This window comes from Hemibagrus wyckioides, linkage group LG20, assembly GCF_019097595.1.
Source record: "Hemibagrus wyckioides isolate EC202008001 linkage group LG20, SWU_Hwy_1.0, whole genome shotgun sequence".
NCBI lineage: Eukaryota > Metazoa > Chordata > Actinopteri > Siluriformes > Bagridae > Hemibagrus > Hemibagrus wyckioides.
This window is the reverse complement of record NC_080729.1, coordinates 19,818,934-19,846,562: the sequence shown is the minus strand read 5'-3', so window position 1 is coordinate 19,846,562 and position 27,629 is coordinate 19,818,934. Positions and strand designations below refer to the sequence as shown.

General features: G+C 40.0%; 2 protein-coding genes across 2 annotated transcripts; one reads left to right on the top strand and one right to left on the bottom strand.

Annotated features, from left to right (window-relative positions):
* Positions 1-1,869: 1,869 nt before the first annotated feature.
* gng12a (guanine nucleotide binding protein (G protein), gamma 12a) lies at positions 1,870-14,121 on the bottom strand. The gene is made up of 3 exons (XM_058418967.1): positions 13,847-14,121; positions 2,358-2,463; positions 1,870-2,210 (listed from the first exon to the last, which is right to left on the bottom strand). Exons 2-3 carry the CDS (start codon positions 2,457-2,459, stop codon positions 2,085-2,087), a joined length of 228 nt encoding a protein of 75 aa, XP_058274950.1. The 5' UTR covers positions 2,460-2,463; positions 13,847-14,121; the 3' UTR covers positions 1,870-2,084.
* A 5,910-nt stretch (positions 14,122-20,031) lies between these two features.
* Positions 20,032-25,865, top strand: LOC131371191 (uncharacterized). Its single transcript, XM_058419036.1, has 10 exons — positions 20,032-20,212; positions 20,384-20,459; positions 21,308-21,419; positions 21,518-21,672; positions 22,410-22,558; positions 22,645-22,801; positions 22,892-22,985; positions 23,432-23,495; positions 23,889-23,971; positions 24,058-25,865. Exons 1-10 carry the CDS (start codon positions 20,198-20,200, stop codon positions 24,662-24,664), a joined length of 1,512 nt encoding a protein of 503 aa, XP_058275019.1. The 5' UTR covers positions 20,032-20,197; the 3' UTR covers positions 24,665-25,865.
* The last annotated feature ends 1,764 nt before the right edge of the window (positions 25,866-27,629 follow it).

Below are 27,629 nucleotides of genomic sequence, written 5' to 3'. Positions count from 1 at the left end.
AGCAGTACCCAGGGGCGGAGGCTGTAACCACTTGCAACAGAATGGGGCGGAGTCTGAAATCACTAGCAGTAGGAGGGACAAAGTCTGTAAATCACTTGCAACAGAATGGGGTGGAGTTTGAAACCACCCGCAGTATGGAGGGGTGGAGTCTGTAACCACTTGTTAACAGAATGGGGCGGAGTCTGAAGCTGCTAGAAAGAAGAGGCGGTGTCTGTAATCACTTGCAACAAAATGGGGCGGAGTCTGAAACCACTAGCAGTGGGATGGGCGGAGTCTGTAACAGCCACCTGATTGATAACTATACACTTTCACTGAGGAAGAGGCATCATGAAGTTTAAGTTTCTTAAACCTCTTAGATTGATTAAAAACATGAAAAGTAAAGATTCTTGAAATACTAGGATCTGTTCTGTCTTCTCTTTATGCATAAAAATTCATGTAGTTTAAACTATTAACCGATGTTTCCAAGCGATCTAAACATATTAGCTCTAACTAACTAGCTAGCTTGCTAACACACTAGTGTATCTCAACAGAGCTTCACAGGCACCGCCCACTATTTTCTGCAGACCCTCGTTTCTGAAAGTAAGTTCATTTGTTTTCTTCATAAACCTTCCAGAAAATGATTCCTTTAACCAAAACAGACAACACGATTAACTATGATGTCATGAAAAGACAAGCAGTAAAAAAAAACTGAATGTATAATTCCGAACGAGTAACTGATTCAATAATGATTCACAACCGATTCACTGAATCAAGAGTGACATCGATACGCATGCGCTGTTTCTATGGTAACATGTTTACAAGCGACGTCCCTGATTAGATATATTTTAGTAACGATATTAAAAATAAAGAAAGAAACATCTGAAATCAAATTATTATTAAATTTATGACCTTCGATTTGAAAATGATCCATAAACATCAGTTTCTGGATGGCAAAAAGAAATAACATATTTTTCTAAAATCTCTGCGCTCGCTAATTATTAGCCCAAATGATGACGTAATAATAAGTGTCAGAAAATTTGCGAGTATTTAATATGAAGTGTTTAATATATCGTATAAACCGTTTCATTCACAATTTGTAAGACGTTGCATCAGATAATAATAATAATAATAAGCTCCTGAAGCATATTATCGCAATCCCCAAAAGTATTGGCACCCCTCTCTAACTTCTCCAGCTCATCCTCCTTCCTCTCTGCTAGAACACGGACTGTCCTGTACACGGAATTCCAACAATATCACAACCTCCAGAGAACAATCTCCAACTATAACTCGTACTAACTTGTTTATATTGTAACCAAGCTCTTGCAAGCTGTGGAGATACAGTGGAGTCCAGTGTTTGAGGTCGGCGGTGTGTGATGTAATCAACCGTAATCAGATAGAATGATATAATCAGATGTTCTCCAAGCTTCAAGTACAGGGAACAGTGTGGCATGTACTGTAGTGTGAGGAGGCACTGTGTCATTTCGACTGTAACAAAAGGTTTATTATGGAAGTCTAATCTTTCTTCTCATCGTTTTTGTACAGAGTGTGTGTGTGAGAGAGAGAGAAAAAGCAAGATACACCACTGGTCATTTAAAGATTTGTAATTTGCAGCACTAAAAAATAAAGGTATCATTTAATGAAGATGAAAAAGGGGGTGTGACTCTTTCTTCTTTTTTTTAGTAAAAATCATTGTGTTTAGTGTTTCATAATAAATTGTAAATTATACACAAACCTATACATATACCACCGGCTCTTGTCTTTTTTTAGTTCATATATCAGAATTTAAACAATGTCCTCGTACATGGTGTTTATATTTTCCTTAAGAATAAAAAAAGGTAAAGTTGATATCAGCTGTTCAAAACTAATGGGACAAAATGATTTTCTCAAGCATTCATTTCATGGCACAGTTTTACTCAAATTTCCTTGGAATGCATTAAGTTCAGCATTAAACAAACAAATACACACACAATACACTATTCCTAACACACACAGACAGATGCTTGTGTTGGTCTGGGATTAGAGCTGACTGACGAGAACACGGTGTGGGTTAAGGTGGTGTCGAGTGGCAGTGTTAATTAAATAAGAGAGAAGGTGCTGGACGGTGACTACAATAAAGTGCAGGCTTTTTTGTCCTTGAAGGGATTTTCTGAAGCCGGGATGCCCATCAGCAGGGGGTCGTACTTGGCGTGTTCACTGCAGTAGCGCATGAGATCAGCTGAAGCTTTGGACACCTAAAGAGAGAGAGTAAGTGTGTGTGTGTGGAGACAGAAAGAGTGAGAGAGAATGTGTGAGAGAGAAAGAGAGAGAGAGAGATGGGTCAGAACACAGAGACGGTGTTAAAGTAATGTTAGAGAAAGTCACCAAACAAACACTGTTACCTTTATCCTCTCTATACTGGCCTCCAGCCGGAGCTGCTGTACCGTCCTCCTCGCCAGGGCCATGCTGTTCGAGCTCGACTTAGACGACATTTTCACTAACATGCAACTGTGGACGGACACACACACACACACTGTGGGTTTACTGTCTTCATTACACAGAGTGAGCGATGATCATCACACATGAAATAATTCCCTTAAACACAATCCTGGGGTTGCGTAGTTGAAGGTTTCACACTGCTCACGCTGCACACACACACAGGTCGGAATCCTGGATCTTCATCATCTGACCTTTCACACTCTTAACCTTCTGCTTATTTGCATATTTGCATATCAACCTGATTGGATAAATCCAGTACGCGGCCGCTTTAAATAACGTCTCACATTTTCACTTTTATCAGTGAGTAAAAAAGTTCAGCTCTGTGGTTCTGCACTCGAGAAGGTTTTGTTATCTCTCAGCTTTATTGTCTGTTTTACTTTTTTTTTTTAAGTTTGTCGTCTAGACATTTGTTAGCTGATATATCCGACTTACGCTAATTTTCAAGTATGACGTATTTCCATGATTTTGAGTGTTTAGTCGTCTGACTCTATCCACCGAGTCGTTTTTGTTCGGTGTTGTTCAGCTACGTCCTGGTTTTCACCTCATACGGCGAGGCTGAAGCTCTGCTCGGTTTCTGTTGCTAAGCGACGAGCCGCGACGTTCTAACGCTGCTTCGTGTCACACTGTCCAGGTTCATCACCGTGATGTGGAGTTTACACTGTAAAAGCTTCAGAGCAGAGTTTCAGAATCGTGAGGGAAACGTCACGCTAAACCGCTTCTACATCATGCGTGTGGAACCTTCCTCTACCCCAGGGGTAAAAGCCGGGTTTAGAACGAGAGGAGAACATGGGGTTACATGCAGCGTGATAAAATTTCTACTAGAGGATAATTAGAGCAGCACGGTGGCTTAGTGGTTAGCACTGTTGTCTCACAGCAAGAAGGTCCTGGGTCTGAATCCCGGGTTCGAACAGGGCAGTGGCCTTTCTGTGTGGAGTTTGCATGTTTTCCCCGTGGGTTTACTCCGGGTACTCCGGTTTCCTCCCACAGTCCAAAAACATGTACATTAGGCTGATTGGTCATTCTAAATGCCCCTAGGAGTGAGTGTGTGGTTGTCTGTCTATTCGCCCATGTGTGCTGGGATAGGCTCCAGCAGATTAAGGCTAATTAGGAATAAAGCAGGTATGGAAAATGGATGGATGGATAGATGATGATGATAACTGCCTGTGTGTTCTGCAGCAAACACCATGACAAGTGCTTTTTCCTTTTTTTGGAAGATGAGTAGGAGTTCCAGGTCAAAGAGGAACCACATGCTAATGCTGCTAATGACATATTTCATCCTCGAATTAACTAAAACAGGAAGTGTGTTGGGGGGGGGAGGCTTCATTCAGAAACAAAGCCAAACTGCTCACACGCTCGCTTGTCAGGGCGATTTCACAGTGATTAAGAAAGGTACATTTTTTTTAATTGAGCATGCTAAATAATCAGCAGTCGCTTGCTAATAACCAGATGCAGGCTTTAAACTATCTGTGTTTTACTCATCACAATGGTCAGGGTCAAACCCATGACCACAGGGAAGCAAGTTAGCTGACCTCTGTAACATCCGAACACACACACAAAGGAACAGGACAATGAATCCTACATGGATTGTTCCATTTATTTCTTTTCTTTCAATGTTAAAAATGTCTCTGTTTTCCAAATTTCATGTTCCTGCATTAAGTAACACCATTTTTATTGTAATAATAAAAGACGTGACAGGTTCCAGTGTCCTCGCTTTCATGAATAAAAACCTATTCACTTTTAAGAAATATTCAGAAAATTCCAATCATCCAACAAGAAGTTCATCATCTGAGTTTCCTGAAGATGACAGGAAGAAGAAAAATAAGTCCTTCTGATTTTCTCTCTTTATTGATGATGTGATGAGGTCACTTTGAAAATATGACCCATGCAGGGGAGGTGGGGGGTGGAGGGAGTGTAAAAGGTAGGAGGGAGGAGAGGAGGTGGTGGTGTAGGGGGTGGGGGGAGTGGGAAATGTAGGAGGGAGGAAAGGAGGGGGAGCTGTAGGGGGTGGGGGGAGTGGGAAATGTAGGAGGGAGGAAAGGAGGTGGAGCTGTAGGGGGTGGGGGGAGTGGGAGATGTAGGAGGGAGGAAAGGAGGTGGAGGTGTAGGGGGGGTGGTAAAGGGAAATGTGGGAGGTGGTGGTGTAGGGGGTGGGGCAAATAGGAGGGAGAAGGGAGGTGGTGGTGTAGGGGATGGAGGGAGCGGAAAAGGTAGGAGGAAGGAGGGGAGGTGGTGGTGTAGGGGGTGGGGCAAATAGGAGGAAGGAGGGAGGTGGTGGTGTAGGGGGTGGAGGGAGTGGGAAAGGTAGGAAGGAGGGGAGGTGGTGGTGTAGGAGGTGGGGGGAGTGGGAAAGGTAGGAAGGAGTAGGGGAGGTGGTGGTGTAGGGGGTGGGGCAAATAGGCCGGAGGAGGGGAGGTGGTGATGTAGGGGGTGGGGCAAATAGGCCGGAGGAGGGGAGGTGGTGACGTAGGGGGTGGAGGGAGTGGGAAATATAGGAGGGAGGTGATGTAGTTATGATTCCCCCTCGGTGCAGGTAGAGAAAGACCCGAGTGTGAGCAGAACCCGGACTTAATGACTACTTTATAAACACAAACGCACAACACGCTACAAGTCAATGGACACGTTGTGAAGCTCAACAACAAAGCGGTGCATGTGTGTCCTCGCGGCCTGACGTCACCTCGGCACTGTGTCATGCAAAATTAATGGCTGGGTCAAAAATAGCTTGTGTTCTGCAAATCCCCAAACGCAGGTGTGTGGAAAAAGTTGCGAGTGTGTGTGTGTGTGTCGATCTGCACACAACAACACGAGGCCTCTGCAGCAATAATGGGCCATTATCATGACGCGCCCCGGCCCTAACCAAACACCGGCTCCTGGAGATAATGCCTAATATACGTCAGCATGCACACACACACACACACACACACAAGGCAGGATACGCCAGCTCACAGGTTCACACAATACAAGTTTGAAAGAAATGTGGTGTACGTAGAGAAGAAATACTCAATAACAACACTGACCAATACATCACACACACACATCACAGACACACACACACACATCACAGACATACACACACATCACAGACACACACACACATCACAGACATACACACATCACAGACACACACACACATCACAGACATACACACAACATCACAGACACACACACACACCACAGACATACACACATCACAGACACACACACACACATCACAGACACACACACAACATCACAGACACACAAACACATCACAGACACACACACATCACAGACATACACACAACATCACAGACACACACATCACAGACATACACACAACATCACAGACACACACACACATCACAGACATACACACAACATCACAGACACACACACACATCACAGACACACACACACATCACAGACACACACACACATCACAGACACACAAACACATCACAGACACACACACACATCACAGACATACACACAACATCACACACACACACCACAGACATACACACATCACAGACACACACACACACATCACAGACACACACACAACATCACAGACACACGCACATACAAGCACGCACACACACACACACATCGCAGACACACACACACACACTTGACATTTTAGGTACTAAATATTTCAGAGTTTATCACCCTGACCCCTTCACCCCTCTGCAGCTGAAGTTCCTCTTATTTACATTCTTTGTTTTTTTGTTTGTTTTGCAAATGATTTACACCGAGTTTCTTGTGTGTGTGTGTGTATGTTGCATGTGTGTGTTTTGTGTGCATGTGTTTGTGTACAAGTTGTGTGTGTTTGTGTGTGTGTTTGTGAGTGTTTACATGCGTGTGTGCATGTTGTGTGTGTGTGTTTGTGTGTGCATGTTGTGTGTGTGTTTGTGTGTACATGTGTGTGTGTGTGTGTTTGTGCATGTGTGTGTGTGTGTACATGTGTGTGTGTGTGTGTTTGTGCATGTTGTGTGTGTGTGTTTGTGTGTGCATGTTGTGTGTGTGTTTGTGTGTACATGTGTGTGTGTGTGTTTGTGCATGTGTGTCTGTGTGTGTACATGTGTGTGTGTTTGTGTGTACGTGTGTGTGTGTGTTTGTGCATGTTGTGTGTGTGTGTTTGTGTGTGCATGTTGTGTGTGTGTTTGTGTGTACATGTGTGTGTGTGTGTTTGTGCATGTGTGTCTGTGTGTGTTTTCTGTAAGGAGACGTGAAGCTGGAACATGACAAGCTGCATTTTTTTGTCATATTAACTTCCAGAGAGAGAGGATGAATGTGTGTGTTTCTTATACTACACACACCCACACGTGCAGAACAGCCCCTCCGTCACTGTGTATGAGGGCGTGTCCCTCCTTCTAAATGCCTCCATTCAGCTGAGCAGTGAACACACACACACACACACCACTGTTCAGACTACAATCCTACAATCTCGCTCTAAGCTTCGACACGTATCGCCTGGAAACAAAGCGTGCATTTAGAGACGCCGTGCCCGCATGCAGCTCTGTCGCTGTGTACCACATGCCCCGGGGGTAAAAGACCACCATTAACTCGCCTCACCTCATCTCGCCTAGCCTCACCTCACCGGTGGTCTCAACAACACAAGGGCTCTCAAACAGGAAAACACAATAAGGTCATAAAGCTACAGTTGTGTTAAAGGGAGAGAGAGAGAGAGAGAGAGAGAGAGAGTGTGTGTGTGTATGTGAAGTGTATGTTGTGTGATGTGTGTGTGTTTGTGTGTTGTGTTATGTTGTGTGTGTGTGTTGTGTGTGTGTATTGTGTGATGTGTATTTTTGTGTATGATCTGTATTTGTGAGGGTGTTGTGTGTGTGTCTTCATGTAAGTGTGTGTGTGCATGTGTGTGTTTTTGTGTGTGTGTGTGTGTGTATGTGCATGCATGTGTGTTTGTGTGCATTTACATGTGCATGTGAGCATGTATACTCATACATACTCACACACTCACACACACATATATACTCATTGATTGTCATTTCTACTCACTGTGTATCACTGTGTCTTATTTCAGAGAGAGAATAAAGAGAGGCTGCTGAGGGAAAGCTGAGGTGCTGTTACATAATTAGCGTGTGATTGATTACTTTCCTCTAACGGCGTGACACAGAGGGTGTGTTTATCCCCCCCCACACACACACACACACAGCAGACCAGACATCATGCCAATCTTCGAAAGAGTACAGTATGACCTCGGTCAGATCACATGGGTCAGACATCAGAAGTAATCACATGACCCGCTCCATATGATTAAAAGAAAATTCCACGGCGTCACGGTGACTTCCCCTTCTGGGATGAGTGAGTGATGATGGTGTTAGACCATAAATAATAAGTGCAGACACTGTGGGATACAAGCGCATGATAAGAGCGCAGGGGAATGAAGGCATGCCCACGTTTCAAGGACACACACACACACACACACATGTACTCCCTCATACCCCAGGCACATACACACACACACCCATGCACATACACACATATACACACACTTACTCACACACCCCCACACACATACACTCACACACACATACACACAAATGCACACACATGTACTCACACACACACATACACATATACACACACATTTAAACACGTACTCACACACCCCCACACACACACTATATACAAACAAATACACATACATATATAGTTACACACATACCCACACACACAAATACTCTCTCTCTCTCTCTCTCTCACACACACACAGGAAGCATGTGACAGCAGGTGATCTGAGTGTGTACGAGAAGAGCGAGGCTGAGGAGAGGAAATCGAAAGGGAAAGGCAGTGATGTAACTCAGACTTTTCTTCAGATTTCCTTTTACACTGAATAAATGTCAGGCCCCGAGTCAGAGATAAAGAGTGAGACAGAGACGGAAAAACCCTCAGCTGCACTGTGGGGAAGTTCACGATGACTGCATGTGAAAATCATTCTCACTGAATAAACAAGAAATCATTTCCAGCTCATCAGAGAGGAGAAGCTTTTAACTGTAAAATCAGTTTTATGGAGCTCACAGCTCATCACAGAGCTCATAGAGCATTACAGAGCTCAGAGAGCATCACAGAGCTCATAGAGCATTACAGAGCTCATAGAGCATTACTGAGCTCATAGAGCATTACAGAATTCATAGAGCATCACAGAGCATTACAGAGTTCATAGAGCATCACAGAGCTCATAGAGCATCACAGAGTTCATAGAGCATCAGAGAATTCATGGAGCATTACAAAATTCATAGAGCATCACAGAGCATTACAGAGTTCATAGAGCATCACAGAGCTCATAGAGCATCACAGAGCATTACAGAGTTCATAGAGCATCAGAGAATTCATGGAGCATTACAAAATTCATAGAGCATCACAGAGCTCATAGAGCATCACAGAGCTCAGAGCATCACAGAGCATTACAGAGTTCATAGAGCATCACAGAGCATTACAGAGTTCATAGAGCATCACAGAATTCATGGAGCATTACAAAATTCATAGAGCATCACAGAGTTCATAGAGCATCACAGAATTCATGGAGCATTACAAAATTCATAGAGCATCACAGAGCTCATAGAGCATCACAGAGTTCATAGAGCATCACAGAGCCCACAGAGCATCATAGAGCTAGTAGAGCATCACAGAGTTCACAGAGCATCACAGCTCCTCAGTGCAGGGGTTTTTATCTGAGAATGTTAATAATTGTAGACAATTATTTAGAAAACAAATCTGACTTGTTATAAAACTGTATTTTTCTTCCATCAAAAAAATTAAATAAAAGAGAATAGAGCTGCAAACAGAGTCGATACTCGATAGAGTCGATAGAGATCGAGAATTTCTTTCTTTTATCTTATCTAATTTAGTTTATCTTAATAAACACACACACACAAAGGAAGTAAACCAATCATCAAAATGACCTAACTTCTCTTTTCTCAGGTGTTATCAGTACTCGGTTAAAACCACAATAAATCACTGTAGAAGTTTATGAGAAAGCAGGAAGTGAAGTCACGTGGTGGTTCTGAGGGCACTTGTGTGGCACACTGGCACCTGCAGATCTTTTTCTTTTTTTTTTTTTCCACGTGAAAGGTCAAAAGATTTGGGGCCCTCTGAGAAGCTAGTCTGTGAGATTGTCTCTTTCTTTCTCTCACACAAAACAAATGCCTTAAACATGAGACCCCTGAAGGCCTCCTGCTTTTAGAAAAACCCTGACAGGGAACCTTCTCACAATCCCCACTCTGTCCCGCCGGAGCCATGAAGCCCTTTTGTTCGAGGATCTTCAGCGTCACGGCCACCTGAGGCTTCCTGCCTTCTCACTTTCTGCCAACGCGGATACATCCCCGAGGGGGTGTGGCGTTCCTAAAACACGGGAAGTGATACTCTACATACCTCCTCTCTGACACAGGGCTGGGCTTTTTTTACAAACACGGAAACAATGCCCATATTTGAGCAATGCTGGTTATGAAATACGGTAAGGTCAGGGCACACCTTCACTCTGCCATGTGATGATGCAGATTACTCAATAAAAAAACCTTTAACAGGCCCCCAGATGACTCAGGGATTTTTTTTAGATATGAAAATAAAAACCTAAATAAAGCTTAAAGTCAGGTCAATGAAGGGGTTGAAAAAAAATTGTGGCATGTTTAAAATGTTTTTATTTAAAAAATTAAATAATTTAAGCAAAGGTCTGCACAAGAATTTCTAATATGAATTGTGCTGCAAAATCTTTTATTTTCTGCAAAATCAATTTTTTTGCAATTTTATGTTGATGTTTTTAGACAAAATGTTTGTTTTAAAAATGAAGTTTTAAAAATTAGACTTTTATATCATTTTATAAGAAGACCTGCTTCACAGACTTGCACAAATGCACAAAGAATACAAAAGGATAAAATTAACTTTTATTAGATAAATGCAATTAAAATGCTTCGTGTTTAATTAAATGAAATTTTGAGATTTTTTTTGTGTTAAAATTGCACTCAACAGAAGAGACAAGAGTATTGGGTGAATAAAAAAATAAGAAAGAATGAAATGTGAGAAAAGGGCCTGAGAGAATAACTCTGTCCTGATAATGCCTCCATGTAAGGCAATAACACATTTAATGGCAGTCACTCGTCATCCGCGACAACCTCGGCTCTGTGTGTCATTTTGCGTGAAAGATCTCCTGAAACGCTGCGAGTGACACGAGGCTAATCAATAAAAGGCAGCCGTTAAAAGGTGGAGTCGTCTAATAAAGTGGTGCTGTAGTTCAGCATTAATCAGAACACTATGATTTCCTGTCTCCTGGTGCCAGGCAGCAGAAAAGCAGGACAGATGTTACGTTCATCTGCATGCCAACGTCCGTCTGGAAACGAAAAGCAAACAGCAGCCTGCAGAGTAAAGTTGAAAGAGAAACTTGCCCAAAATAACCGTAAACATAAATTAGTGCCAGCATTTGAAATGACAACAGGCTAATGTCCTCTTCATGTGATGGACTCCTTACACGACAATACACTCTCAGTACACATATATATGCAAGATGGCAAGAAAATGTATCTAAAACAATTTCATTAGCTATATATTGCTTTCTTGTGTACACGATCAGCACTGCATGGTTTGCTAACAAAATACCATGCTAACTCTACCCTGCTAGCTAGGTAGGAGATCATATCATATGATACAATGGAGTACAAATGTGATTTTACTGTTCAATCTATGAGTCAGAGAGTGTTAGCAATGGAACACAGTTATCTCTCTCTCTCTCTCTCTCTCTCTCATATGTCATGCTGTTACAGGAAAATCATAACCACTGCACAGTTTATCTTACAACAGCAACACGTCCTGTCTGTCTCGTCTTCTTTTTCTTATCCGTTTTTAGTCACATTTACTGCTGTGGAACATCCCTGACACTGGAGACTCCTTCCAGTAAAAGGCTTATCTCCTTAAAGAAAGCATCACCACATTACTGCACCTAATACATTTCACTTGAGCTGATAAAAAAATGTGAATGTTTACATTTTTATTCACACTTTCTAACATGTTTAGTTCATACTCACATATATATCATTAACTGTAATCAATATTTATCTAAACATATTCAAAGTACATGAGCGAATTATTCAGTGTTATTATTGTTGTTGGGTTCAATAGCTAATACTCTTAAGACCCTCATGCCAATGTTACACATGTTTAATTAATGTCTGATTGCAGTTATTGCAGTTGCATATGAAATTAAAGGGGAAGAATAAACGTTTTATTATTATTCTAGTTTTAACAGGTGTAATGATACACGACAAAAACAAGGAAAGAAACGACAACCAAAGACGGGCGAAGCTAAACACTCATCACCTAATCACTTAGCGACACCATGTGGAAGAAAGTGGAACTTTTTTTTAATAAAATGTCCTCCAACACCAGCGATACCACTTTAAAAATATTAAACACGAAATGTAAAATCATTGCAGAAATGCAAGCTAAAAAAAACTGCTAATGATAAATACAATGCTTTTTAGCGGCGCTTAGCATCAAGCTAATGACATCATGCTACCTGTTGCCTTAGCTTTCATTCATTAACCACGCTAGCAGTTTAACTACACATGAATGCCTCATGAAAACGAAATTAAGACATTTTAATACATTTAGAACATTTCATGACAAATTCTGAGGAATTTCATGACTTTTATAGACGTTGCTGTTTTTCACTAGGGATCATGAAAGTGTATTAAAAGCACTAGTCATATTTTAGGTAAAAGGTTTTGCAAGCACGACTCTAGATCAGACAAACATTCCCAAATCTCACAAAAACGTGTCTTAAGCTGCTTTGACTAAACAAGTAAAATGTTAAACTGTCTTAGTCAGCGTTCGTCTGGGACCCGTCATCGTCCCAGGGATAAGAACTTCACCACAACACCTCCCTGTTTAATGAGAGGGTGTTTAGAGCAGGATCACTGCTTAGCCTGAAATCCACGCTAATTCTGACAGTTGTAGCCATGTGGGAATTTTAGGTCACTTCAGGGAAAACCACAAGTCATAAAACTTGAGTTCTTGGAATTCAGGATACAGAAGTCAGGATACAAAAACACCCTAAAACTCACTAGTGTTTTTTTTTGTGTTTCCCCTTAGGTTCTCAGATCTCAGAGATTTGTCTCAGGGGACAAAGTTAGGGAGGACAGATTAAGATGGTTTGGACATGTTCAGAGGAGGGAGAGTGAGTATATTGGTAGGAGAATGTTGGACATGGAGCTGCCAGGCAGGAGGTAAAGAGGAAGGCCAAAGAGGAGGTATATGGATGTAATAAATGAGGATAAGAAGCTAGTGGGTGTAAGTGTTGAGGATGCAGAAGATAGGGATAGGTGGAGAGAGATGATTCACTGTGGAGACCTCTGAAGGGAAAAGCCCAAAGAAGAAGAAATAGTTCTCAGATCTCAGAATATAAATACAATTAGGGCTCTTGCTAATTTGCAGCACAGTGTTTTATTCCTCTTATACCACAGCAAATATTTATTATAGATTTATACATTATCATTTTTATCCATTTAGAGTTCGGTTTAATGTTGTGGAAGGTCTGCGAAACAAGATGTTGAGGTTGCTACCTTATTTATCTTATTTAAATGGAGCACTTACATTTGTTGTGGGACTTGAACTCTAGCTTTAACCCTATAACATTAATGATGCTTCTTTTGTTTGGCCCTCTACTGTTGTTGCTCCCATGAGAAGTCAGTGGTTGTTATAATCTGATTTAGCGACATTAGTTTTGCAATTCTAATACAGGAAAAAAAGGAAGCAAATATATTAGATGCCAGATTTGTTTTGGCTAATCAGCTACACTTGGGTGGGTGACATGGTAGTGCCGTGGCTAGCATACTTGCCTCGTAGTTTGATCTCCGGTTCGATCCTGAGTTACTGGGTTACTGTCAGTCTGGAAATGATGTTCATATGGGTCTCATTTGGGTTCTTCGGTTTCCTCCCACTGTCTGAAACCATGCTAGTATATACACACTAAATTAACCCTAGATGTGAACGACTAGTGAAGCTTTTCAGGGTGTATTCCTGGGTTGAGCCCAGTGTTTCTGGGACATGTTCCAGGTCCAGTGTGTCTCTGACCAGGATAATGTGCTTACTGAAGATGAATGAAGGAACCACACTGTTTTTGTTTGTTTTTCTACATAACTACTCCTTTAAATTGACATTATAATGATTTACATGAAGCTGAAACCCAAAATCTGAGCATTTAAGGAGTTAAACATGAAAGGATGTTAAAGTTGGCTGAAGATCTGTTTTGTAACTGTTCACTATACAAAGTTTTCTACGCCAGTTAGAAGTGATAAAGACATTATCAAACTGGACAAACACATGTCAACAAACCCAGTCAAACCAGTCAAACTTCTTAAAAGGACAACCCTTAACCCATGTATAGTTTAATAAGTTTCATTTTTACCTTCAAATATCCCGAGCTTCCAGTTTCCTCTCCAAATCCGTCAAGACACAGTAAGCTGCCCCCCAAAAAAGACACAGTAACACCGGACAAGCTGTTTTGTTGTCCCAGAAACAGCACTTAGATCCTTAGTTACAGTATAATGTAGTGTTTGGACTTCGATAATAACAGTTTATAACAGTTTGTAACACTTTCAGCGACGCTGTGATCAACCACATTGACGAAAACAAACGACCTTCCGCTGAATACGCTGTTTGCGCAGGATACGGAACTTTTGCGTAGGAAGCATTAGTAGGTCCGAAAGTGGAGCCTCGCATGCTAAACACGGTGTTCAATTAGTACCGCACATAGTAGTATACTAACTTGAATTATTAAAGAGTTTTACGTTTGATCTCAATATCAATGCTGACACACACGCTTAAAAGTCACTGGTTGTGTTTGTTTTTAGCGTTATATGTTTATTTCAATTGTGCAACTACCACATCTGTCCAGCAGATGGAAGAAAAACCAAACAAATGCGGATTTAAGCGAACTATACAACGTGAAGGCGAACTACCGAAGTAAAATAGGTAACAAAAATAAATAAATAAACTACACTGTCTTGCCAAAAGTTTTGGGAATAAAAATCATTGAGTTCCGGTGTTGTTTTTCAGAGGTTGGACTCGGTCCCCTTAGTTCCAGTGAAAGGAACTCATAATGCTTCAGCATACCAAGATATGTTGGACAATTTCATGCTCCCAACTTTGTGGGAACAGTTTGTGGATGACCCCTTCCTGTTCCAACATGACTGCACACCAGTGCACAAAGCAAGGTCCATAAAGACATGGATGAGTGAGTTTGGTGTGGAGGAACTTGACTGGCCTGCACAGAGTCCTGAACCCAACACCTTTGAGGTGAATTAGAGTGGAGATTGCGATCCAGACCTTCTCACCCTACATCAGTGCCTGACCTCACAAATGCGCTTCTTCTAGAAGAATGGTCAAAAATTCCCATAAACACACTCCTAAACCTTGTGGAAAGTCTTCCCAGAAGAGTTCAATCTGTTATAGCTGCAAAGGGCGGGATAACTCCATATTACATAAATGTGTATGTAAAGGCAGACGTCCCAAAACTTTTGGAAACATAATTTAAATAAATAAATTAGAGATGAATCCCAATTCAAGTATAAAAAGGCGACAACACTTTTTTTTACCAGTGCTACGACGTATTACCTCAGCATTTAGTTAAGTAAATAGAATTTTTTACACAGACTACAAATTGCTCATAAATGAATTATAAATGAATAATTCAAGTAACATAAACCAGCTCTAATGATTGAATATCTAGTCTTCTGGCATGTTTAAAGTTTGGCTACAATTAATTTTAACCAGACATTCTTGATGTCATTAGACTTGCACCGCACTTTCAAGGCCTGTCTGCTAAATGACAGAGATGAAAAAAGGCAGATGCAGCCAATAGATAAAGAATTTTTATAGTTACAAGTTTAGTGTGATACATGAATACAGTGAATCTCATTTATGTAGATGGAACAGTAGATCTAACAGTTAGTTTTAGAGAACAATTATGCAAATCTGTTTAAGACAAACATTAGGACAAATAACGTAGTCATGCATGTTTACCTTGTACTTTTCAAATATACACTGAAGGCAGTAAGCTTCCCTTACCATTTACATTAGACTTGTTCCTCGAAAGAATCAAAATCGAAAGTAACAAAATTCTGACAGCAAACATGTTTTGAACGATCGTCTCTATTGCAGTGTGTATATCTGTATAACCCGTAATGTTACCATGATGTTTTCCTAGCAGCTGGCCCAAAAAATGCATTTAAACCATTGAGTGTAATGAAGGAATCTTTTGAGTATACTGATAAGTATTTATTGTGTGAAAAAAGTAGAAATGTTTCATGTTATATTAGCCACTGTCATTTAATAACAAAGCCTTTAATTATAGTTAAACAATGAAACAAAACCTCCTGCAAACATGTAGGCTACTTTTTAATTCCCTAGACAAATATTTTCTGAACAAATAAGGAGCATAAATATTACTTCTTGCAATGGCACCTGCCCAAACTGACCCAAATTCAACAAACAGTATCTAACCCTCTGGCTGAACATGACACAATTATACCATTTTAATTATCCTGCATGAGATACAGTCTTATCAAGATTGCAGATGTTTATTCAGAAGTGTTCTTCAATGATCACCAATGTTCCCAATAATCAATTACTGATCACCACTGTTCCCCATGACCAATCACTGATCACCACTGTTCCCCATGACCAATCACTGATCACCACTGTTCCCCATGACCAATCACTGATCACCACTGTTCCCCATGACCAATCACTGATCACCAATGTTCCCAATGACCAATCACTGATCACCACTGTTCCCCATGACCAATCACTGATCACCAATGTTCCCAATGACCAATCACTGATCACCACTGTTCCCAATAATCAATTACTGATCACCACTGTTCCCCATGACCAATCACTTATCACCAATGTTTCCCATGACCAATCACTGATCACCACTGTTCCCCATGACCAATCACTGATCACCACTGTTTCTCATGACCAATCACTGATCACCACTGTTTCCCATGACCAATCACTGATCACCACTGTTCCCAATGACCAAACTGATCACCACTGTTCTCAATAATCAATTACTGATCACCACTGTTCCCAATGACCAAACTGATCACCACTGTTTCTCATGACCAATCACTGATCACCACTGTTCCCCATGACCAATCACTGATCACCACTGTTCCCAATGACCAAACTGATCACCACTGTTCCCAATGACCAAACTGATCACCACTGTTCTCAATAATCAATTACTGATCACCACTGTTCCCAATGACCAATCACTGATCACCACTTTTCCTAATGATCAAACTGATCACCAGCAGCACTTTACTAATCACCAGATAAGCTAATAAATCTTTATTGTCATCAAACTTGTGTACGGTAAAATGTGTTCATTGTTTCCGATGACAAAAAAGCAATTATCACTCTGTTTACCCAACGACCAATGACTAATCACCCTTATTCCCAATGATCACTTTTATTCCTAACAGCCAATCACTGATCACTGGTCTTTCTCCCCCTGCGCACTTGTTTATTTCGATATTAAATTCTATTCCCACTGATAAATCAGTTATTCTATCTGCAACTGTTTCCCTCATGTTTATTTTTTCATCAACTCAAATGTCGGGAAGAAGTTACATAAAGCAGCTGGTAAATAAATCAGTCATTTCCTTTGTGTGTAATCCTGAAACACGTCTGTACTTGTGCAATTATTCAGTGACTCATCCCGGGTTAACTATGTGATGAATGTGAACTCAGATGAGAATCAGCATTAGTCCTACAGCTCAGCTTTCTTGGACAATTTCGATTAAAAAAATAAAAATAAAATAAAACAGTAATAAAATTGATGATGTTTCTGGTAGTTTCAGTTTAGGAAAAATGTAAGACATTGAAGCAGTACATTTTGTTTTGCTTTACATTTTACTTTTACGTGAATATGTGAGCTTTTAGCAAATAAATATTTATTATTACTTCTTTCCTTTCTTTTCTTCCTATGGATAGAACTAACATGCTGAACTCCAAGCCTTACTCCAGGTATACTCGTGTACGTGAGCCTGGATGAAGCAGAGTGACTTAAACAAACAAGTTTTTCAAGCTACTAATCCTAACCTTAACGTAACAGATAGCCTGAATTTTCCCCACTGTACTGTTAAACATTCAGCTTATCAATAAATATCAAATCCTGGCTCATTTAAGGTGAATTATAACACAAGGGGTGGCCACAGTGAATCATCTCTCTCCACCTATCCCTATCTTCTGCATCCTCAACACTTACACCCACTAGCTTCTTATCCTCATTTATTACATCCATATACCTCCTCTTTGGCCTTCCTCTTTGCCTCCTGCCTGGTCCAATGTCCAACATTCTCCTACCAATATACTCACTCTCCCTCCTCTGGACATGTCCAAACCATCTTAATCTGGCCTCCCTAACTTTGTCCTCCAAACGTCCAACATGAGCTGTCCCTCTGATGTACTCGTTCCTAATCCTGTCCAACTGTGTCACTCCCAAAGAGAACCTCAACATCTTAAATTATACACTGTTGTTACTGCCAGGTTATTATTTTAGATGTGTACCACTACAAGCCCTTGTAAAAACATTTGGTTAGTGACACAAGTCCATCTGGTTTGGAGAAAATCCACTCTGGATTTCATTGGAAGGGACGTGGTTATGAATTATGTATTATTTGTATGCTACTGTATAGACTTTACGTATGGTTTAATGTTTGCTTTACATTTACGATAGCCTGTGTAAGTTTTCACCCCCTCATTGAACTCTTTCACAGTTACTCTTGTTATCTAAATAATCCTCTCTTTACCTGCTAACTGACTTTTGGTAGAAGGCCCAGTCCCAGTTATGCAGTCGTCATGTTTGAAGTATTTTATCTTATCGCCTAATCTTGACTGATACTTTTCAGGAACTTTGTCCTGTACTTCCTTCTGTTTCTTCATGGTGATAGGTTTGTTGTTTTTCTTTTAGGTTTGTTCCAGGGACACGTGTATTTATGTTAAGATCACATTGCACATTTAATTGTTTGATTGTGTAATTAAGGGGTTTCACAGCAATCCTTCTGCATTTACAATCATCTTCATTTGCAAACAAAAATTTTCCAATATCAACTGATGGACTGTACATTGATCAGCCATAACATTATGACCACCTGCCTAATATTGTGTCGGTCCCCCTCCTTTTGCTGACAAAACAGCCCTTACCCATCGAGGCATGGACTAGATCCCTGAAGGTGTGCTGTGGTATCTGGCACCAAGATGTTAGCAGCAGATCCTTTAAGTCCTGTAAGTTGCGAGATGGGGCCTCCATGGATCAGACTTTCCACAGATACTGGATTGGATTAAGATCTGGGGAATTTGGACACCAAGTCCAAACACCTCAATCTGGTTGCTGTGGTCATCAAACCATTCCTGAACCATTTTTTTGCTTTGTGGCACAGGGCATTATCCTGCTGAAAGAGGCCACAGCCATCAGGGAATACCGTTTCCATTCTGTAACAATGCTTAGGTAGGTACTACGTGTCAATGTAACATCCACATGTATGGCAGGAACCAAGGTTTCCTAGCAGAACATTGCCCAAAGCAGGACACTGCCTCCGCCGGCTTGCCTTCTTCCCATAGTGTGTTCCCCAGGTAAGAGATGCACACACGCCCCCGGCCATCCATGTGATGTAAAAGAAAACGTGATTCATCAGACCAGGCCACTTTCTTCCACTGCTCCGGGAACACCCCACAAGATCCACCTCTGATCCAGTGGTCTAGCCATCACAATTTTGGCCCATTTGGTCAACTCGCTCAAATCCTTACGCTTGTCCATTTTTCCTGCTTCTAACATCAACTTTGAAGACAAAATGTTGACTTGCTGCCTAATATATCCCACCCACTAACAGGGGCCATGATGAGGAGATCATCAGTCTTATTCACTTCACCTGGCACCCGGTCATAATGTTATGCCTGATTGCCAGATCCAGATCCTACCATGAAAGCATCCCATTAATCCAAACCACAAAGTGTTCTCCCTTTTCTGGTCAAGTGCAGAGTTATCCAGAGGAAAGGAAGTACTCCTTACTCCATCGTTTACTGGACATAAACCCATACTACATACTAAACCTTAAGGGAAAGATGATTCATGTCACACATCCCCTTTCTTATATGAATGTATATTTTAACACTAATTTATTATTATTATTATCATTATTATTATTATTATTATTATTATTATTATTATTATTATTATTATTATGTGAACGTGTTTTATTTTTTATTTTTCACATGCGATTTGCTCACAGGAATTATTCTATTTTTGTTTGTTTGTTTTTTTAACTCCCTATATAATCACATGCAAAAAACAAAGATGACACGTGCCATGTATTATATATATATATATGCATATTCATGCAACAGCAATGCATAAAACATAAAAATATGACAATGGGAGCATGTATAGTTTTATACTTAAGATAAAAATCTACTTTCCCTTCTAAATAATATCAGGTTTGTTTGTTTGTTTTGTTGTTTTGTTTTCTGTTGGTCGTGAATGAAGCGCAAGGCGGAAACTGCGCTTCTACATTTCCACAGAACTGCTTCAACCAGTTTGGATAAGAGCTGAAAGCGAATCCTCCACAGCACGAGCTCTCACGACGGGGGAGGCTGAAGGGAGCAGTCGCTGCTAAACCCCTAAACTCTCCGATTGATTTAATACCACCGCTGAATTTTTTACGATGACTCGGACACCAGTTTGACCTGGATGCCAAGCGCAAGGGTGAGTTTTGTTTTGTTGGGTTTTTTTTCTTAACGATGATTGTGAAGATGCTAACAAAACTCCGATTCTCTATCTCTATCATCATGCTGTGTTACGGAATGCACGACATGATTAATCCCTCAACATCATTTCTTTTTTTACTTTCTTTACACTTAATTGGTGTCTGATTAGATAATGGGTGCCTTCATTAAAATCCTGCATGTGACCCTGCTTCTGTCCAGTTTCGGCTTCACCCTTCAATCTTCTGGTAAGTTTGCACATGAATTGTTTTGTTATTAGTTTAACATTTCATCATATGATCTTTTTTTTCCCAAAAAAATAATAATCTGATGATCAAATCACGGTTTGATCACGGGCTGAAATGCTCCTGCCGAAATATGTGGCTGAGTAATGTGATTGAAACCGAGAACCCTGTGAAAAATCCTAGAAATATAGATATATAGATATATATATGTGTGTGTGTGTCGATTATGATCATCCTTTTACACCAGTCTGTTTACCTCTGCATCGTTTTTATTTTTTTACATTGTTATCTGCTCTAAACTTACGTAATTCAATGAATTTCAGTCGTCCTGCATGTTAAAGGTCATCAATGTAAAACTCTATCTTAGAAAAAAACCTCTAGAGCTTTCCACAGCAAGAACAAGTCTTGTCACGAATAGTGGAATGCCAACCTTCCCTTTAATTAAAGGTGCCACTATTTGTGGTTTGCACTGGCATTTACCTTTTTGCTTCGAGCGTGGTTGATAACTATGCTGTTGTACTTTCTAACATGAATAGTTTCAGCAAAGTGAATTCACTGACAGGGAAAGGAAAGAGTCGTACTAGTAGAGGATATTTGTTTGCTTTTGTAACTTTTGGACATTTGCGACACTGTGTTCTTGGCACATACACGTGAAATAAACAAATTAGCCCTCTCTTCCACTGATAAACGCTAGGCTTTTGGTTAAACAATGAATAACACATAGATTAGAGAAAGAGGAAAATGAGCTGAAGATTCATGGAATGATTCGATTAGCCAGCATATTTTTAGCACTTGATTGAATTATTCTGGATGTCACTGATATGTTTCTGATAACCCAAAACCCTTTTCAGAGTTCCTGCAGTGCTTTAACGATTATGACGTCGAGCTCAAGTGCAGCTTCTCGGCTAAACCCGACACTTGTGCTGAATACGAACTCGGTGCTTCAAGATTAAACACAGACAAGTTAGTTCAGCTGATGGCTTAAAATAATGTTTTGTTCTTTTATACAGTATTTTAATACTGGCCTTTTCACTTTATCTTGTCCTTTTCTTGCGTTGCAGTTTGTGTACATCCCGTTTTGTCGAAATCCGTCCCGGCGAATGTGAATGCAGACTGCACATGAAGGACGGGTTCGTTCTTTACGAGATATTAGTAATAAACCTGATGAAAGGAGACAAGATTTGGCACACAACAAACATCAGTACTGAAGGAAGCCGTAAGTGAATTTCCCTTTGTACTGAAGCTTGCATGATTATTCATTTTCAATTCCAAAAGAACTTTCATTTAAGTGTCTGATTCTGGATATCTGTATTTTTTAAGCTAATTTATTAGCGCATGGCATCATACAGCGCTTCAGCTGGCAGAGATACACAGGTTAGAAAATACATTTCCAGAGTCAGTGTGTTTCAGGCTGAAATACACGACTCTGGAACTGAGAGTGAGCGGCATGAAGCCCTGGCATGTCAACAGAGCCCTCTTTATAGAACAACCTATGTTTTTTTTGGGATCTGATTATACGCTAAACTAGCTAAACAGGTTTAGGTAGTGTCATGCAAACCGTAGATCTGAAAGTGCTCCTTCACTCCGAGAAGGTCGTGATAGAAATCTACTTGTTTACTTTCAATGCTCAACAAAAATAGTGGAGGAGGAGGAAGTTACTCAGGCAGAGTTTGGTTCAGTAGGTCATTAAAAAGCGATAGTATTCCATTACGGCAAAATCTTTCCAAATATAGTCTCGAACGATGTGTGGGTGGCTGTAAAATTGGCTTCGTCTTGGTCTGAAATCATCTTCAGACTGGTTGATTACCCAACAGCGGTGAATATATTAATTAACAAATCTATGCAACCCTGTGTTTATACAGACGTATCCAAAACAAAACATGATATGTTCTGATTTGTTTATCTCATATTCATAATGAGATCCAAACAAGTTCCTCTATTTCTTCCATGCAGTTAAGCCAAAAAGACCAATTATCACATCAGTGACTCAGAACATGAATGGAGACTTTTTTGTTACCTTGAACACCACCTACACAAGGAAAACCTTTATGGACTACCTGGAGGTAGAGCTGGAATACGCCATAGATGGAAGCAATGATTACGTGAGTTACATGGTTATGAAAAATGTCCAACATGGCGTAACACGTTCTGAACAAAACGGTGAAAATATCTTTCGCTTTTCATACAGGTGACACAGAACGTTGGAAAAGTTCGCCATTCCTATGAGATTGTGGGCAGGAAACTTCAACCTAATTCCAAATATGTCGTTAAGGCAAGAGTGAAGTCGAACTACCCCCCTAACAAGACATTCAGTGACTACAGCGAACCATACGTGTTTTCTACACGTGAGTTTTTTCTGAAATATGCGTGAACGCCAGGTGACTGAAGTTTATCAGCGTGTTTAACAGGTGTCTCTGTGTTTTGTTTTCTTACAGCGCAATCATTACAAAATATTCTCAGGATAATTATGCCTACATTATGCATCATTCTGATTATTTGCATATCATCTGTCTACTTCTGGTTCAACAGGTAAGACCTCGTGTCATTCTGTGTGTGTGTGTGTTTTTTCGTTTTTTTTTGTTAAGAAGGTTTTGGTTATCTCATCGTGTTGGTTTTCACGAATGGATTTCAGAACTGTGAGTTGTTGTGGATTTATCGCTACAATCTCACACTAGTTGAATTTGTATACGCTCGCCGGTCGTGCATTAGTCAACTTGAATAACAAAAGAAAGAGTGTTTTAAGGTCATGTTATCAAACAAATGAAAATGGCGAAATTATGTCAACGGCGATTCATTGGTCAGATGAATAGTACGCAGTGTCTTATGTTCTCTCATGCAGTACCAGGTGTCTACCAGAGAGGTCGCCAAACCCCACTTTTTTAACTACTTATTAATGTTTTAAAAACCCTTTATTGAAAAACTTTTACATGAAAATCTTGTGACTTATCGACTGTTTTTGCACCTCTTTTTTTCAGAATCATAAAACCATGGTGGGACAAGATTCCTACGCCGAAATTTTCGACACATTTTGTAAAACAGGTAGACCATGTTGTCTTGATAGCTTACTCCAATACTTTTTTTGTTTTGTTTTGTTTTTTTAATTTCTTTCTCATTTGTAACAGTATATAATATAAAAAAAGTCTAAGGTTATTCTCAAAATGTTTATAAAACTGGAAGATTTTTCTTCTACATTTGCTTTTGATTATTTATAAACTGAGCTGCCAGTTTATAAATAAATTCTAAGTAGCTTCATAGTTAAACTAATTAGTTATATCTTCCATATTCAATACTGAGCATATATTCAGTGTTCTCTGCTTTTAACCTCTACTTTCATAATCTCTACTTTTCTACTACATCTAAATAAAAGCTGTCGCTCTGGATGTTTCTAAAAGTGTAAACTGGGAAACTCTAATAAATAACTTTCTCTTTCAGGTTCCACAGTTGCTGTCATTTCAGACCGAGCTCTCAGCTGTCAGTCTCGATTCATCAGCGAACCACATCATCAAGAACACATGGTAATGTTTAAATGTGCAGAAATCCAAAGCAGGTACACTTGTGACTTTTCTACAACAAATAAATCTGAACGTTCTTCCATTAACAGTGTGGTCCAGAGTGAAGATTCCTATAAGATCTATAATCCCAGTCTGGGGAAAGGCATCGAGACGTCGTCACTGGTGTATTTACTGGCAGAGAACCAGAGCGTGAACAGGAACGGCTCTGAAGGCGCTGGAGTTGAACACCAATCTACAAACACCAAGCAATCGTGTAAAAGTCAAAAATCTGATGAATTATTCTCAGGAATCTGTAATCAGGACTCAGGAATCAGCAACCGGACCTATCTGCTCTCAGACTCCAGCAGCTCATCCACTTTTGAACAGCCAGCGGTAAACAGTGGCCCAAGCAAGAACTTCCCGGTGTCATCCGAGAACCTGGACCTGATGCTGCAGATGGATTTGGATTACTACAAGTTGAGTGGTTCTACAGCCTCTGGAAACTCCAAACTGATTCCCATCACACCGCCCAGCAGTGAGATGGCCGTGGACCTTCTACATCACATCGCGGGTGATGTGGGTGACCACAAGGCTCTTAGCTCTTATAACGATCTGATCATAGAGAAGCCATTTAGCACCAAGAAACCACAGGATGCTCTGTTTTCCGCTCATGATGGCTTCGTTATTCCAATGGAAGATGGGTATCAGGCTTTTTAAAATGTAGCCTGAAATGCTGGAGAATGAAAAAAAACCTACGTTAGAACTCAACTGGAACATCGGCAAACTATCGTATTTCTCATTTTGCATATCTTTTCAGCCATTCCAATGGACTCGAGGTTTGATATGACTAGCTCAAGGTAGAACTTCCTTACTTCTATTTATGGTAACGCCACTTTTTGTTGGTTGTTCAGTATTTGAATGCCATCTGAATGAAGATTTGAAGCGGGTGGACATGATACTGAACATGACAACAAAGCAAAATCATCATTCCTTTGTATATTTTGTCAATTTTATGTATACTCTCGGCGTTCGCAGTATCATTATTTCAAGTTGCTGCTTAGTTTGAACTTGGCTTTCTTCTGCTGCTAAACACCAGAATCTGGTCTTTAACACTGTTGTTGTTTCTTCCCTCCAATTTAACCCTTTGACGCACCAAAAAAGCATGTTAAAAAACATGTAAAATATCAGTGTCATAGAACTAAAAAGCTTCTTAACAGACTTGCATCGAAGGTCTTATGTAAAAGATTTCTTTTGAACTGTGAAAATTTGTCATTGTCATCTACACTTTATTGCTAAGCACAAGGATAAATGAATGTAGCTGAGATACTGACAATCTTATACACCTCTGTAAACATGTTTACATTATTATACAAGTCTCATGGGTTTGAACAGTCATTTGGAAGTTTTTTTTATATTGTTATTATATAAGAGTTTTATCATTTAAAATCTTTGTTACATAAAAGTCAGTAGTGAAACCCTCCATGGCATGCAGGTACAGGAATGTAATCGTTGACGACTTTTACGTCAGAAAGATGATTGTTTTCCCGATACAGCATAGTGTTTTATTCCTCTTATATACACAAGATTACATTCACATGGACAAATCTGCAAAATGTTCATTTTTTAAAATCATAAAAATTGCATAACAAATGTTTACATATAGTCCACAAGACACAATAATAACTCGATGTACATCTGCTAGATTCTTAATCCAGTGGGTTTTGACCTGGATGATCAACTGTCTTTTGTATTTTCTGATGGTTGTTTACGAGTCCCAGGTTCGTCCTGAACCACCGTACTTCTAGGTCTTGCACTTTCCTTGCTTTTCCAGCATCTTCTGTGTATTTGATCCCTTTCAAACAGATGATTTGTCACAATTTCTCTACACACAATTATTACAAAAGGTGCAAACATTTACTGATGATTACCATGCCTTAAGAGTCGGGGGGTGTAAACTTTTGAACAGGATGATGGGTATACACTAAAATTTTATTTAATTTTATTTACTTATTTTATTTCCATTTAGTACTGTGCTTCAGATGCTACATGAGATATTTACACATTTCCCACTGGACAAAATAATTCACTCCTAATCTCTTGTTCAAAAGTTTACACCCCCTTCTTCTTTTAACGCATCATATGAATATTTAAATGTGTTTCGTGTTAGTGCCCGAGGGCCCGAGTCCCTCAGTATCAAACAAATGAAAATTATGTAAATGGCTGCTGGTCAGACGACTAGTATGCAGTATCTCATGTTCCCTAATGAGGCAGTTGCAGTACCACAGTTCTACCAGAGAGGTCTCCAAATTCCCCTTTTTAACTACTTCTTATCAACATTTAAAAATCCTTCACTGAAATACTTGTTGGTGGAACGACACATTATATTTATACACTATATTGCCAGAAGTTCCTTAGTGCCTTACTTCCAGTGAAAGGAACTCTTAATGCTTCAGCTTCATACCAAGACATTTTGGACAATTTCATCACTCCACCCTGTATCTGTTCAGATACCCATCACAGCATGAGGCGAGTGTTTTACTCCTCCTCTTTATACAAAGAATGTCACCACAGTACAAGGGTTGTGAAAAAGTCCTTTTATTATACAACAGACAGTGATACAGCTAACACAGTTGAAAATAAGCACTTTATAAAAAAATATATCTACATCATAGCATACTAGGTATGAGTGTTGTGTAAAAACATGATAGAGTGAAGATGCAGAACGCTGCGGTGTTACGAACGTGGCGTCTGGTGGAGAGGAGAGGAGAGGAAGGGCGTATACTAGATCACAACTTTAAAAAAAGGCTGACATGGTGTTTCGTTTAAATCACATGCAATGCAAAAAAAAGGGAAAAGACACATTAGGTAATATCCTGTGACCAAATCAGTGACAGACACACCACTATATGATGGCACCATTTACAAAGGATACTTCCTTATTTTGCAGAATTTTTTTTCAAGACGACTCCTCTTAAATGATGCAATACCATAAAGTATTGCGATACTCTACCCCATGATCATCATCCACACAATGCTAGATGAGAGAATACTGAACTACAAAAAAATAAAATACCTCTGTGGTGATGAACAAGAATTTTCTTTCTAACGATTGACCGCCATACACTTCTTAACTGCCATTCCTCTTCCGTCCACAAGATGGCACCAAATTCCATCTCACCAATCCCTCCTCTACAGAAGCGGTTCCTCTCTGAGGTTACAATCCAAAATGGGGTTTTTAAACTCCTGCTTATCGACTTCCTCGCTGCCATTAATCCTTCCTAAAAGTGTCTTAATATTTCATTTTATCCAGAAAAGTTTGTTAGATGAGTTTTGGGAAAACTGGAGGGTAAAAAAAAATCCCCCCTCCCAAAAAACGAAAGGAAGTCCTGTCGCTATTCTAGCTGAGCTTTTTAGCTTGCATGCTACCCAGTTAGTTAGCACGGGAATATGAACCCAAAAACAAAACACTGGTATAAAAAATGGTGATATTTTGTACATTAAGGAATTTGTTGAAGGGAAAAATCCCAATCCTTTCAATTTAATCTGGAAGAAGTGTGGCCCAAGTAGGCGGCATCGCGGACAGCTTTTTGATCTCGTTATACAAGCTTATGCTGAATCTGACCGAGGAAATCTACAAAGGAGAAGATAAAAAATAAAAGAGAACTAGAGCACAAAGGGCACT